The 14,853-nt window shown below is 45.1% G+C and overlaps 1 protein-coding gene and 1 long non-coding RNA gene across 3 annotated transcripts in view; one reads left to right on the top strand and one right to left on the bottom strand.

The window, feature by feature from the left end:
• The first annotated feature begins 5,832 nt into the window (after positions 1–5,832).
• LOC119144846 lies at positions 5,833–12,189 on the top strand. The gene is made up of 4 exons (XR_005103230.1): positions 5,833–6,145; positions 7,398–7,502; positions 7,824–7,961; positions 12,075–12,189. It is a non-coding gene; the product is annotated as an uncharacterized LOC119144846 (long non-coding RNA).
• The window catches only part of NPNT (nephronectin), a 55,205-nt gene continuing 51,578 nt past the window's right edge, over positions 11,227–14,853 (bottom strand). For both annotated transcript variants that reach the window (XM_037380651.1, XM_037380658.1), the window contains one exon: positions 11,227–13,219. In XM_037380651.1, the coding sequence (XP_037236548.1) occupies positions 13,124–13,219 (96 nt within the window). In that variant the 3' untranslated portion in view covers positions 11,227–13,123. The remainder of the gene's footprint in view (positions 13,220–14,853) is intronic.

Genomic DNA, 14,853 nt, shown 5'->3' with positions numbered 1-14,853 from the left:
GAAAATAGATGGGCTCTGACCTTGCTTACCGAGGAATTTAATGAGGGTTCAGACAATGAAATCAGGGGAAGGAGATATTTGTCCTAATCTGTGTTTATCTTTACATAGTCTTAGAAAACATGCTCTGTATTTTAAACGAGGGAGCAAGTACAGAGGAGAGAGGACAGCTAACCTCTCTGTCTCTGAATGCAATTTTAACAAGAGGTCCCCAAGCTGATGTGGGCCTGTATCATCATTTGCTATGGACTTTGTGCTTTTATTAGAATTACTAGCAAAGTCACAAACTCAGTCTGCTTGTCATCTCCTGAGATGAAGGGAACAGTATGATTGTTGGAATGGCTGATGTTGGTGCCCCTTTGTCATTTTAAGCTACTAATGTTATGTTTTTGGGTAGAGAAAGTGTCATTATTACATGGATGGGCAACAGTACTTCACTTGGGGTTTGGTTCACTGGTTTTGCTTATTTAAACATTGGCAAAAGGTACAAGTTTTTATTTTCTTTTCTTAGTGTGCGGAAAGTCCAAGTTGCAACATTTAGGACTTGATCATGTCCAAGATGTGATGGAGGCTTATAGCAGGAACTAAAAGATAGTTTCCTGCCAGATCTGAGCTGCTGCCCAGGGAAAAGAAGTGATAAAACAAAGGTTACAAAGAGAGATATTTTTTTTTTTCTTTAGACAGCTGGCTAATCTTTCTGTATTTGGAAGGTCGTAGTCACAAGGCAGAGATGGAGTAATAACAGCAAAGTGTGTCTGAGAGAATGCCCCACTGCATTATGGCTATTAGGAAAATACCGCAGGAATTAATTCTTTAAAAATAGCTCAGCATTACAGACACAAGGGTGTGACTGTGGCTGTAGGAAAAAGTTCTAGCTTCTTAGTTCCTAAAGTTAAAAAAAAAAATAATCCTGTTTGCTTAATATTTATCTCGAGGAGTAAATTGGCCTCTCATGCCAGAGAAAACAGTCTTTGGGTTCAGCAGGTCCTGAGGCAAAGAAACTATTATTGTTGGGGCAGGATCTGGCAGACACTGCCAGCTGCAGTGCTTTATACCCAACGTGAATCTTCCTGGTAGACAGAGGCCTAAACTTAAAAGTGTGCAGCTGAGGGTAAAGGCTCTGACAGCCTGTTCGTCAGCAAAAGCTCAAGACCACAGCAGCAACACAGAGCTGGGAGATGGAGAGAAAAAGTTGGGGTCCTGAAACAAACTGGAGGGTAAGAGTAAAAGGGAAAAGTCGGGAAGCAGAGAGTCGTGAGAGGAGAAGGAAGGAGTAGGAGGAGGAAAAGGTGTGTGTTGGGGGGAGCAACCTGTGTGGAGGATGGGGAGCTGTACCCCCACATGGTATGCTGCGGTGGGTGCATCCAACTCCAAAGCGCACACACACACGCTTACCACGGGCAAGATAAAGAAATACTCTGGTTCTGAATTCGCAGCCTTAGCTGCTTGCTGCTTAATCTAAGACTCTGTTATGCTTAGAAGCGACACCAGTGCCTGCTCTCTGCTGTTGGTGGAGGGTACCCGTCGGGATCCCAGCTGCTAGGGCTGCCTCTGCGCTAGGGGTGAGTAGTGCAGGCTGGGTAGGCTGTACAAATTCAGGTCGTTGTTCTTTGTGGAACGCCCAGCCGTGGAGGCTCAGAGGCAAATGGGGCTTCTCCCAGTTTAATTTATAGAGACTTGTTTTGAATCTGTTCACACTGGGGGCTCCAGCCCTAACTGAATCCAGGAGCAGTGGTGGCAGGATTGGGTCCCACCAGGAGTTCGAAATCCCACTGTGTCAAGGCGTGCGGGTGTTGTGATGCCCTGGCTGCCTGCTGGCCTGCCATACAGATCCCTGAGCGAGCCAGCACGTGTGCACGGGGCAGCACAGCGGCGTTAACACTGGCTGTGTCCATGCTGGTTTTTCCCACCGGAGACCTCAGCTCCCACTGGGGGAAAACTGGCACATCTAGGGGCCATCCAGAGTGGTGTTGGCTTGGCACTGGGCTTCCTAGAGCAGGAGCACTGTCAGCTGCGGGGGCTGACCAGGGATGAGGGCCCTCAGCTGCAGCCCAAACTCTGCAGCAGCCCAAAGGGCTGTAACATCTGGAACCAGAGGAGGCAGCTTGAGCGTTTGCATTTTGCAGGTAAGCGTGCCAGTATTCCAAGTATAGTGCTTTTAAAATTGCTGGTAGGTCTGTTAAAGAGCTTCTGGCAGGTTGGTGTCACTGGGGGCTAGACTGGAAGCTCTGCAGCAAAACCGTAATGTGCTGAAATGCGAGGCTGCAAGAGCTCTCCCTTTGTCTTGCCCTGATGCTGCCCTGGTTTAGTGTTGTTGCAAATGCACTTCGTAAAAGACTTTGAATGTTGGTAGCCGTTGTTAGAGAATCTACTCTGGAGCCTTTTAGAACGCTCTGCTTAGGAGACAGGAATGACATGTTGTACCTAGGTAGGAAGAAAGCCACCTGTGGCACAAAGCAGAATATGGTGGAGAAAGGAGGGATGTTGCATTTCAGTTCTTTGGGGTAGGCAGAAGAGTTTGTTTGTTTTCAGGTACAGGAGAAACAGGGGTTTAAACAACAGTCCTTACCTGGAGTAAGAACTCCATTTACTACATCTGCTTTGAAATGCTGCTTGGATGTTTGTTGCTGGAGCACCGGCAGCAACTCTGCAGTGAGTTTGCCAACTGCTTCGCAAAGGGCAGGGGAAATGCCTGTTACAAATTAACTAACAACTGAGATAAATCACATATGAACAGCTCAGGGAGCATGGTGATTTCATCAGTGTCTGATCTACTTGCTTGTCTCACGGCTGCCCAAGTTCCTTTGTAATGTGTTTTTGGTTTTCTTGGCTGTCGTCTTCTTAGAAGTGACCTTCTAGATGCCCCGTTCAGAGTTCCTTCGGGAGAGAAATTCAGGTGCATTTCTCTGAGCAGCTAAGAGGATTCATTTTAATCAGAAGCAAATTGTTATATATGGTACTAAGGAAGGACCTGATCTAGTGCCACAGAAGCCAATGGCAGCTGGGTCCCAGGTGTCTTCAGCGTGACTTGCTGGACTGTGACGGCAGCAAAAGGGCCGAGTTTGAGGTCCAGGCTTCTGGAAGTTACAGACCAATGAAACGTGTTTGTAACTTTCCCCCCTTCAGTAATGCTGCATAATGGAGGCTTTTAACTGTTCTTTAACTAACTGCTTCTGCAGGTTAGGCTAGTTGACTTGTCTCTGCTGTGGTTGTGTATCTGAGGACAGTGTGTAGCAGCAGGATTTGCAAGTTCAAGTAAATGGTGTTTACCTGCCTCTGGGTGGACGATATAAGCATTTGCCCAGTTCTCTTATCTGCCGTGTGGTTGAGTTTACTCACCTTATTACAACAGTATAAATAGGGGAGTGGAGAGGTGCACAGAGAAAATTTGCTACCAGTCCCTTGAACATGTTTGGGCAGCTCCCAGGCAGCCTCACCCTCGGCTGAAAGGCCCATGGGCGAAGCCTGGGACCACTGGAGCCAGCTGATACCACTGGAGCAGCCTGTGCCTGTTCTGCTGCAGCTCTGTACAGTTCCCTTACGGGTGCAAGACATTTGTCTTCTCAAAAGCACTGTCATCGAAGGGTAACCTCATCTGCACAGTCTGTACACATCCCCTAAGGGAGTTGTTGCCCCGCCACTGAGATGTGAGGCGTGGGTTGTCCGTATTGAGTGTCAGGACGCAGCCATCATTCCAAGGATGTTTTTAACAGCAAGGTTTGAAAATCCCCCTCACGTACTATTTTGCATGCTCAAGATCACCTTGTAGTCACTGTTGGCAGCCTCACACGCTTTGGAGCTGCCATGATCCTGGGCTGTCCCAGGCAGACCTGCCACTGGAAAACTCACCAGCTGCCGTGTGTGTGTCATTCCAGGGCCAGGGATGGAGTCCGGTTGTTGTGCAGTCCTGTGCTGTTATGTGCAGTTGCAGGACTGCTTGCATTCTCCATTTGTGCCTCCTGTCGTTTCACCCATAGCTGCCTCTCGAAGGGTCATAGTTCAGATCTGATCACCACATGCTCGGGATGTTGCCCTGTTTGGGGTTTTTGTGCAGCTCTTCACCTGCGTGCTAGGAGCACGCTGTGGTACACCGGGGGGGTCGGTGGGAGCAGCTAGTGCAGAGGGTGGTACTGAACGGGTCTCCTCTGTTGAGGGTCTCTCATTGGGAAGAAAGCAGACTTGCATGTCAGGGAAGGAAAATCTCCTCCTTGCCTTCATCAGGGAGCGTGAAAGTTTGAACTTGCCTGATGTCTTCAGTAGCACAGCTCATACCTCTGACAAAGGCTGAGTAGGAAAATGAAGAGTTAGGGACCCGGTCCCAGCCAGCTATGGAGGGTTCGTCATCATCGGTATGTTTGCTACGATGCCAAACACGCTCTTTGGACTAACTGGTGTCCTGGGAGGGCATGGCTGATCAGAAGATGATGGACTGTGTTACAAAGAGCCTGAGTCAGAGGCCCGTGAACAGGAGCTCTGTGGCTGAGCCTTATTTGAACACTCCCAATTTTTGTCTGGCGCTCTACCTACCCATGTAAGCTCATCAAAGGCCATATGGTGATGAAGGCATCCCTTGAGGTACCATCCATGTACTTTCTCTGCCTATCTTCCATATTAATGATTTTTTTTTTTCAAACCCCAGTCATATGTCTTTATTTGGCAAACAAATTACTGCAATAAAAGCTGACAGATGCGTTTCCCAGCAAGCGTGTGAGTGTGCCAGGGCTGCTGGCTAACACACAGCCGGGCTGCCAGAATGCCGAGGTCACCAAACACCCCACAAAACTGCCTCATGTACCTTGTGGGTAATTAAACATAACTTGGTTTTAGCAGTCAGCCCTCGGTAATGGAATTCAGCCAGTTTAAAATATCCTTTCATAGGCAGGATAGAACCAGTGGCATATGACAGGAAGGTGACTGAATTGCTCCCAGTTTAATGACACCTCTAACTATGCAATTAAGGTGCCTGGTTTCTATGTAAATTGATGTGCCCTATGGAGTCGTGGGATTTAATATTAGCGAGCAGTTTCATAGTCTTCAAGCCCTGTTTATACACTCCAAGGCACAATAACTAAAGGGATCTCTAGGCTATTAACAAGAATCACACATATTTGATATTTCAGAGAGAACACTAAACACCCTGTCTGGGCATGGAAACTTTGAAGACAACTTCTGCTGTCCTCCAACTGGTCCAAGAAACTGAGGGAAGATGGCAGTGTTTCCTGACCTAACTCAGAATTCAAAGGGATGAAATTCAAAGTGTGTCTCTTGGATGCCCCTCTGAATCCTAGTCGTCAAATTTCTCACCTTAGACAGTCTTCCAGTTATTTTCCTCATTTACAAGCATAACTGGCACCGCTCAGTGCTTATTTGTATTTAGTTCTTTACTCACATCAGGCTGTACGTCAAGGTGGTCTTTGCTGAGAACTCTGGTGGTGTCACCACCAGCTGAGGTGGCCCACATCACGTGAGCTCCAAGGTGAGGAACTCTTGTGCTCGACCTGAACCTAGGGATGTGAGAGTGCATTTCACTGTGCCACTCTCAGTATTTATAACTAGATGGAAAAGTCTGGGAAAAGGGTAGAAAGTTTACTTGCACTTGGCATCCCAAAACACCAGTATTAAGATACAGTGAGTAAGTTCCAGCATTTGCTGGAGCAAAATAATAGGCAAGAGACTTGTTCTTTTAAGTCAGCCAGCTTTTTTTTTTTTTTCCCTAATTTAAAATTTGTGTGTTGCCTTTGATCTGTTACCAATCGCAAACCAGGGTATACTTTTGACTGCTTATCTTTTTCTCTGGACAGTTGTGCCACACATGTATTACTGTGCTCATCTGGGAAGAAAATAATGGAAAAACATACTTCAGATTGGCAGTGGTTCTTTTTTTTGGCAGAACCACTGTGGAGCAGCTGTGTGACAGCCTGAGACAGGATCTGAGGAAAATGTGTTTTAGGAGTGGACTGTGCAGCTTTTCCAGCAGGAGCGTCCATGGGGCTTCCCATTGTGCTGCCTTTGTGGATGGGGAATGTGCCACCAGGGGGAAGACTGACAAGAAACCGTTTGACAGCTGCAGCAGGAGGGAGACCAAGGGCAAGTTGTCTTCCTCCTCCTTCCATGTCGGGCTGCTGTGTGGGCCGAGAGCATCTTAGAGGTACAGCCAAGAAACACAGCTGTCTGCCCCCGCGTTGATTTCAGTAGCTTGCAGGGCCTGAGGGTTGTAGCCACATTCGGTGTTTTTTCCGCAGAGGTACAAGGTGTGATCGCACCTGGGGACATTAGTCACAGTCCTTGTTGGTGACTGGACCCCGGTGTGGGGGTGGTGGATCCAAGGATCCTTGGGATTTTATTCATAGGGATTTTTGTAAGACTGTCCCACAGCTGCATCTTGGGCATCTGTGGTGTCTCTGTAGGAAGAGGTAGTAATTGGGGCAGGGGCAGCAACTTCTCCCCCTCCCTCGTGCCTGTTCCTCTTGCTCTGATGCCGCCTCCCCAGCCCCGGCCCTTTATGACTGGTTTCTTGTTTGCTGGCTCTGTCGTACATGTAGGTCTGCAAAGTCCTTTTTGCAGATCAGCCGTACTAAGGGCTGGCCAGTTGTGCAAACCGACAGGCAAACTCTGTGCGTTTGCATCAGGGCGTTGGCAGAGCATTTCTGAGGGAAAGGATGTGCTTTACTATTCATGTGACACTGTGACACTGCGGTGCCCTTAGAAAGCACCCTCTTCACCTGCAGGCAGTGCACAGGGAGCGCTCCCATGGCTTACATCAGGACTTGTGAGACCGGGCCGTAGGTGGGTTCGGGGCTGTTTCTGCGGGTGTCATTCTGGGGTGCTGGGACCTGCAGGGACACTGAGCCCCGCGGGCTCCAGCTCCCCCAGCAAACGCTGGCCAGCCCTCACCAGCCAGCTCTGCTCCAAACAGCTCCCGGTGCGGCTGGCAGCCAGCTCACCCCACAGTCAGCCCAGCCGTCCGCAGAGAGAGCGCACGTGCATGCCCTGCCAGGGAGAAGGGATTTGGTAGTGTGGATGCATGGATATCGATTTAATGGCATGGATACAGGTATTATGTGCTATCTACCCTCAGGGCCTGAGGACAATCCCAGGCATGTTTAATTGACTATCAGCGATGGCCTCTGTGGAGTTCACAGAGACTTAGTTTTTGCTAAGTCGGTATTACTACAAACTAAGCCATTTTGAAAAAAGAATCTTTCTTAAATCAAGTAGAACATTATGTGACTGCCACCAGACCCAAGAGGTTGTGCATTGTGTATCGAAGGTTAAAGTTACCACCTTCCTTGCAGAGGGGAAAGATGGGCACTTGATAAGATACACATCCAGTCCTTTTGTTGTTTCAAAGCCAATTGTTTTTGAAAGGCTTTTGTTGTTGTTGTTGTTGTTATTTGCAGTAAGAAGCCACAGGTACTGAACCGGAGTGTATGCATGCCACAGTAATCCTGCTCCATACATAGGGGAGTTCTGTCTTGGACCATCCCAACAGGGGGAGGAATCTGGTGAGTCCATTTCTTCAAGTTTTTTACCTAAAGGGGGTGTCACAGATGGAGTGATGCACTTCACTCGTAAGACAGAAGCAGCAATATGTTTATTGATATAAAACCGCAATTTAACAAATTTTGATAGCAAATGTGAAAGTGGTACACTTGTCGATGGCAAGGTACACTTGATTATTCACTGCACAGGGGACAGGGTCAGACAGAACTGTCAGAGAGACCCTCCTGTTGAGTCATGAGTTTCAGAAAGGACCCCCTTGCATTCTAAACTCCCCATGCTGTACCTCATCTTCTCTGAATACACGCTGTACCTTGTCTTTCCAGGGTTTGCCAGGCTCTGAATGAATAGCAAAAGGATTCTGGATGAGAGTCTGAAATGAGATCATGGGCTGTTGAAATGCGTGATAAGGAAAAACCTGGGAGAAGAGTGTGGAAGAGGACTATTCCTGGCCTGAACAGAAGGTAAAAACTCATAAAGTAGGTGGTTAACAAAAATTACTGGAAAAGCGCTGTAGTATCTTGTGGTCAGAGGAAGGCAGGATTTGGCTGTCCACAGAGCGAGGGGCGGCCTTGTTCTGTGTGCAATTATACAAAACGTCTCCTGGTACATCCAGCACAGAGGTCCTGGAGAGATGGCCTTTTGCTCTGGGGATGTGGTGTCTGTGATACGTGTAGAAGAGTGGTTTGATGGCAATGGAGGCTTGTTCCTGGGTCTCAGGGAGTCCTTTAATAGCTGGATTACGGGAAAACAGTAACGTGGCAAAATCTGCCCACATACTACAGAGTGTGGTTAAATATTACTAAGAGCAAAGAAAGAAATGGTTGATTCTTAACAGCTATTGGAAAGCAACCTGAGGAAAAATAATGATGGAGTGCCTGATCTACAGAGCAGGGAATTATTTATGTCTTTATCCAGAAAATTCAGATCCACTTTGCTTCATTGTTTGACATGTTATTAAGAAAATGAGGGACAGATCTATACTTTCGACATGCATCAAGCATGTGTAAGCATGATATCCCAACTGGCTCTCTGGAGTTAAATTAGAGATATTTTTTTTTAGGAGAAAAAAGGCAACTTAACATGAAAAGTCCAGTGGCCACTCACATCCTGTAACTGGATCAACTATCCTAATCTCGTAACATTAGCCAGGCAGTTTGTCAAGTTTAAGAAGAGAGATAAATAAAAAATAGCCTATTTTTTAAAAAGTGGTTTATCTCAGCCCAAAGCAACCAGCAAGAGCACTGTCTAGAGGACACTTTGTTTCCAAGCAAAGGAATGAGGTTTGGGCTTGGAAGAGTTCATACAAGTGCACAGGGAGAACTGGTAAGAGCAGAGCAGCTGGAATGTGGTTTGATTGATTTTGGACGCTGTTCCTGAAAACCTACTCAGAGCTGGTGTCTGAACTGTATAGGTGCCTCAGTCTGCACTGCTAAGGTTGTCTTTGCATTTGCTGAACGCCTTCCTCTCAACCAAATGCAGCATCACGGACGTTCAGGATGCATTTCCTCGCTTACTGCGGGGTCAGTTCGATGCAGTAGCTGTGCTCTGAGAACACTTTAGCTTTCAAAGCTGGAGGACATCTCTGTGTTCTTTCAAACCAGTACTGGAACTTACCTCTACAATGTCTCATTTCTTTCTGAAGTTGCAGGTTTACACCAATGCATCACTCATCTTATTTATTTATTTTTTTTTAATTGGTGTGGAAAATCTGAAGTCATAAAACCTTGTGTGACTACAGGACATCAGGATGAAACAGCAGACAAGAAAGTGGTTTTAACTACCAGGAAAACTTTGATAATTTGGCGTTTGAGATCTAGATCTAGATCTATATAAATAACAAATGCATAGGATTTAACTGGGCCTCAGTTGCCAAGTAATGACACTCTAACATTTACAATTAAAATTTTAAGGGCAGCTATATTTTTATCTATAAGGTTTTATCTATAGTTTTAGAGTTAACAGACAGCTGTAGTTTTATCTTGCTGCCCGTCTGTAAATGCAGAGTGAACAGGTTGCAAGGTGGTTGCCACGATGCATGGCTTGATCCAAAGTCTGTGATTTTCACCATCTTTGTGGCAATCACTGTGCCTCACTTGCAGGGAGGAACAACCTATAATGGGCCATAGAGAGAGAGAGACCTTGGCACCTGGACTGGAGGCAGGTGCTCTGTTGCCTCTTTTCTCCAGGAGGACGGAGTAGGATGCTGGAGGCTGCTGTCATGAGCATTCTTCTGCTCAGGGTTGTCATTTCGTGACTGATCTGACTCTTACTAGGGTGGCTATTGTAATCTCCAACTCTATTAAAACCAATGTTTTGACCACCAAGTCTAGGTTAATTTACTAAAGGGAAACAAGGGAAGCTTTTCTCCAGAATAAATAGGCTTTATTGAAAGCACTCACGAGTGACTTAGTGACGTGGCTCTGATGAGAGGTGAGGTGACTGTACAGAATGGAACCTGGAAACAAAATCTTGTCTCAGTCCCTTCTATTGTGCTCACTTTGTTGTCAGAAAACGCAGTAAATACGCATTGCCACTGGTCACGGTACCTGTAATTTATGATGAATCTTTATTTTCAATCTTACGAGGGGAAAAATGTTTAACGTGTCTTTTAGAAACATTACACTGTAAGCTGGCACAAGGTCACGCAGTACATTTGATAAATATTGCCGTGTTAATTTAGTGCAGTTCCTTCTGCTTGCCCACGGATTTAAGCAGGAATTTCTTTTGGCAGAGTCAACCTGTTGATTAAACCCTGAGCAGGAGTGGCAGTTATAACCTACCGGCCAGGAGGACCTCAGGCCATGGTCTCATCTCTTCCTTGAGGCTCACATGAAAACGGTAGTGTCTGCTCTGGCCTGGCTGAGGTCCGTGGCTACAATTTGCTGCCCGAGAGGGCGGGCACAGCAAGGGTGGGCACAACAGAACCACTGGCCAGCCTCACCCTGGCTCTTCAGAAACACGGAGAGGTGACACATACAGCATCGTGTCACAGCACCACCAGTGCCAGAGGGGAGTGACTTACAGCCACAGCAGCTCCTTCAGAGCCAGGCTTAGGACGACTACCTCAGCATCCACCGTCCGCCACTTCAGCTGCTGCAGCGCTTTACAGTGTTACTGGTTTGATCGTGACGATGAAACGCGTTCGAAAACAGAGACCCCAAACCTTCCTTGTGGCACCGGAGTACTTGTTTGTTTACCTTCTGCATTCAGTCCAATTCGGGGTTCTAAGGGCCACCTGCGAAGGGGCAAACAACTCTTTCAGTCTTGCACAGATAGGAGATAAGGAGATACGTTCCTGTTTTAACCAGGGGATATCAGCCTCAGAAGGCTGTGGTAATATCTCGTAAAGACCATCTTCATCCACTGTAGATGAACCAGAGCAAAATGTGTTAACCTTCTTAGATGCCAAAGAATGTAACAGTTAGTGCAGGTTCAGTGCCGTGTGGAACTACGGTAGCTGCTGCTGTGTGTAAAATGGACGTTTCATGTTGCAGAAGCGCTTAAATTACCTGTGAAACGGTTCTTTACAAAAGGCTAGGTTGAAAATTGTCAATCTTCCTTGTGAACAATACATATAATGCTCTTGTCATATTATAGTGAAATGCGCTTTTCTTTTTACATTTGGTAACAAGAGCTACTTCACTTTGGTTGAATTGTCGTATTTTGATTCATTTCACTGCAATAAAAATGAGACTTGCGATCCAGAAATGAAACCAAGATTTCTAATTAGTAGCAAACAACAGCCTCCTTTACTCATTACTTTAAAATAAGGACAAGGTATTTCAGCTATTCACAAATATTTCTGACATATTACAAAGTCACATAAGAGAAAAAGATCTTGATCATATTTGAAGCAAAACAGTTTAAAAATGTTTACAAACGCATTGGTTTTTTTCATTTTCAAAATACTTGATACAGTTCTGCAGGAGACTATCTGTTTGGTCAAATAAACTTCTGCCATGCTTTGTCCTAGGGGACAAAATTGGAAAAGTATTTTCTAAACAGTGCTTTGTCAGAGGCAGGGGTCTAGAACACGACCTCTAATGGTCTTGCAATTCTGTCTCTGTGGACTTTGTACAACGCTTAACATGAATTGTTTTTAATGATTGTTTTGTAACATGATATGAAGCTGACACTTATTTTACACTGTATTTAAAAGATCTGAGACCTATTTCTTATATATATATATATATACACATTTTTGAATCTTTAAGGCTGCACCACTAACATTTTATCGATCTTTTCTCATGTTCTTAAATGTTACAATTACGCCGTCAAATTTAGAATTGTTAGCAGCAATGATGATGATGGTGTTCCTCATTTAAAAGTCCCAAACCAAACAGAGTTCCCTGGGAAACTGCATACCACATGCATGATACATAGCTAAAAAATTAGTCCAAAGATCTGATAAATATGTAGTTCTAGCTACAGCTAATAGTTATTCTAGTTCTAAAGAATAAAATGTTTATTATATACAGAAGAGCTGGATGGAATACGGACGTTTATAAAGATCACTCAAGGCATTTCTCGGTGAATTGTTCATTAATGCAGCTGCCCTTTTTGCTTATGTGTAGGCTTGTGCCACCTGTGGGAAGGGAACATCCTGGTAGTGTCAACGGGTTCAGTCTTACAAGATGCGAGTTATCTTCTCCAGGCTGCCCAGTCTTCAACTGAACCAGGGATTTCTTGCAGGATTGAGAGCCCTTTCAGGCTTGCTCCTGAGCTAAATGCAAACTGGTACAGCACATCGGATGCCAGTTTACATCAGGTAAGGGTTTGGTCTTTTGCCTTCAGCATATTACAATGTGAAAAACTGCACCCGCGTTTTTCAATGAGCACCATTCACTGGCTTTGGTAACGTATCTATGGGCGCGACCAGCGGGATCAAAGAATACGCTGAACTCTGTCTTGTACAATAAGAAAGCACAGCTGCCAATTACCTTGTGACTACAGTCTGTAAATATTAAAAACATAAATATGTTAATAACCATACACATATACACAAAACGCAGCGGTAGCAATATTACAGGATGCAGTGCCTACTCTATGTAACTGCTTTTTTGAATACAGATACAACACCAAAATAAATGCTATTTAATATGAAGCAAGCCCTTCTTCGAAGGTCAGTGGCAGTAAGCCGAAGTTCAGGTCCAGGCTTCTGCTAATCTGAGGTGACTGAAGCAAGATCAATCCCACTGTATATCAAATCTAATCAACGAAAGAGTAGCACTGTGATAGGAAGATAATGACTGTCAGTTACCACTAAAACTTTCTGAGCTGGAGCTTTTTTTTGCCACCATTTGTGATTAATTCTCCCTTTTTCACAAGTGCTCTTCCTGTGAGCACTCACTAGGCTTAACAGGGCATAAAGTTATTGCATACAAAATACGATTCAGGGGTAAGGATTAATAGAAACAACCAGCACGCGATTGGAGTTCCTGAATCCTGGGAGGCGCTCCCCATGTTTTTAAATGAAGTTTGAGTGAGATTGCACTTAAACAAACCACTAAGAAGTTGTCACTCTCCAATTTTTTCTTCCTTTTTGTGCAGTTCTGTTTCAAAGTTTGGTAGGAATAGCACGAGAAGGGCTAGAGGATGTGACTGTGCTGGTCCATTGTCTTTGCTAATGCTCTTCAGGGCAGCGTCCTCTCCTCAAGATCACGTCATCTAGTCCAATATCTCCAGTTCTTCCTTTCCCTTTCTCCCCTTTGAAAATAACCTGGGAAGAGAAACAGAATGATTTGAGTGTAGAAATAAAGCAAAATGAAAGAAGCTTTGGTTGAGAGAGGTCTCAATGGTAAGAAAGCAAAAGCATAAGACAGCTGAGGCAACTGTAACTGTCAAAAAGCTGTTAATTCTGCTCAGAATTATGGCTGTGGGGTTTTTTTTATTTCTGATCTCTCCCTTCTTCACTTTGGCAGGATTTTTGTGAAGAACCAGCAGTTGAGGGTAATGTTGCACTTCATGCTGAGGTAAGATGAACTTCCACATAAGAGTATCTTGGGTGCTTTCTAGATACCGTCTCTGCACTGCTTTCCTTGTCCCTCACAGTAAACACACAAAATGCTCTGTATTCTGAAAAATGTTGTCTAATAGAGGAGCTTTCCATTGCTAAAGCACCTTGCACCTGCCTTAGCTGTGGAAACTAGAAACATCCATCTTTAATTTAGAAATTATGGCACCCGCAGATTCATGGTAATCTACAGAAGCGCTGGCTCCTTGAGAAATGGCAGCAGAACTTTGGGTGCGGCTTTCTGGACGGATCACTAGCAGTCCAGGTTTAGCCTGAGTAGAAGAAATTCAACGAATACAAAGCTTGACTACAAGGACTGAAGCATCAGTCAGAGGCAGTATACAGAATGGGCGGCTGACCTTAAGAAACACTTGCCATAAATCAGTATTGCTCATCTGTGCTAGTGCTGTAGATTCAGAAGCCTGAACTTGTTTAATGTGATCAGTGTTTTTGACCGTGGCTTAAAAATTGTTTGAAGCCTACAGTAAAACTTTGTCAGTCTGCTGTTATCACTGAGCTAGAAAGAGTTCATACAGATTCATAGGTCAGAAATTCAGTTGTGTAGTTCAAAACAGTTTGAATGCTTGCTAAAAGCACACTTTTTAAATAAGGAGGGGGAACTGAGGAGGTCAGAGAAACTCTATATTGAATATAGTGAATTTTATTTTATTTTTTTAGAAAGGAGTGATTTTCGTTGTACTTTAATTTACACAGAGCTAATTCATTAGAAAGTGCGATGAAGGATTCTGGTCTCCATTCATATTTTCCTCAGGTTTCTACTGGCCCCCCCTTAAACCACTAGCATTGAGCTCCTTTTGGCTTTTAATTAGCTATTTTTCTAACAATTTTAATTGTTAGAAAACAAAGTTTCCCTATTTCCCCCTGCTTTCTCTGTGGCAGAGGCCTTCCCTTTAGCTAGAGCTGCCCCTCGTTCCCTGATCCTTGGAATAAATGTCAGGGTGGTTAAGGCCAGCAGCCCTCCTACCCCTGCGGCAGCTCTGGTCTGTGGGCCAGCGGTCGGTTATGGTTGGCAAGTCATGCTGACAGCTGCTGCTGAGGTGGTCACGAGGGGCAGGGGACGGGGCAGAGGGGAACTGCTGGTCTTGTTTGGGGTCTCATTTGCTTTTCTGCCAGACAATATATCAGTCATACACACTTACTTAATGAACTGCTCTATCAGGCGAGACAGACCTGAGGATTGCCAGAAGTGTTAAACTTGGTGAAAAAGGGTAAGAACATGGCAAGTATATTGTTCACCTGTTACAGATTTCCACATTCTCACTCTGACATTCGTTTACAACTAAAAGGAGGTCAGACATCTTTATTACTGTTGCTGTGGT

Source organism: Falco rusticolus, chromosome 1 (genome assembly GCF_015220075.1).
Source record: "Falco rusticolus isolate bFalRus1 chromosome 1, bFalRus1.pri, whole genome shotgun sequence".
Classification (NCBI taxonomy): Eukaryota; Metazoa; Chordata; class Aves; order Falconiformes; family Falconidae; genus Falco; species Falco rusticolus.
The sequence above is the reverse complement of the archived record's forward strand: the minus strand, read 5'-3'. Positions and strand labels throughout refer to the sequence as shown.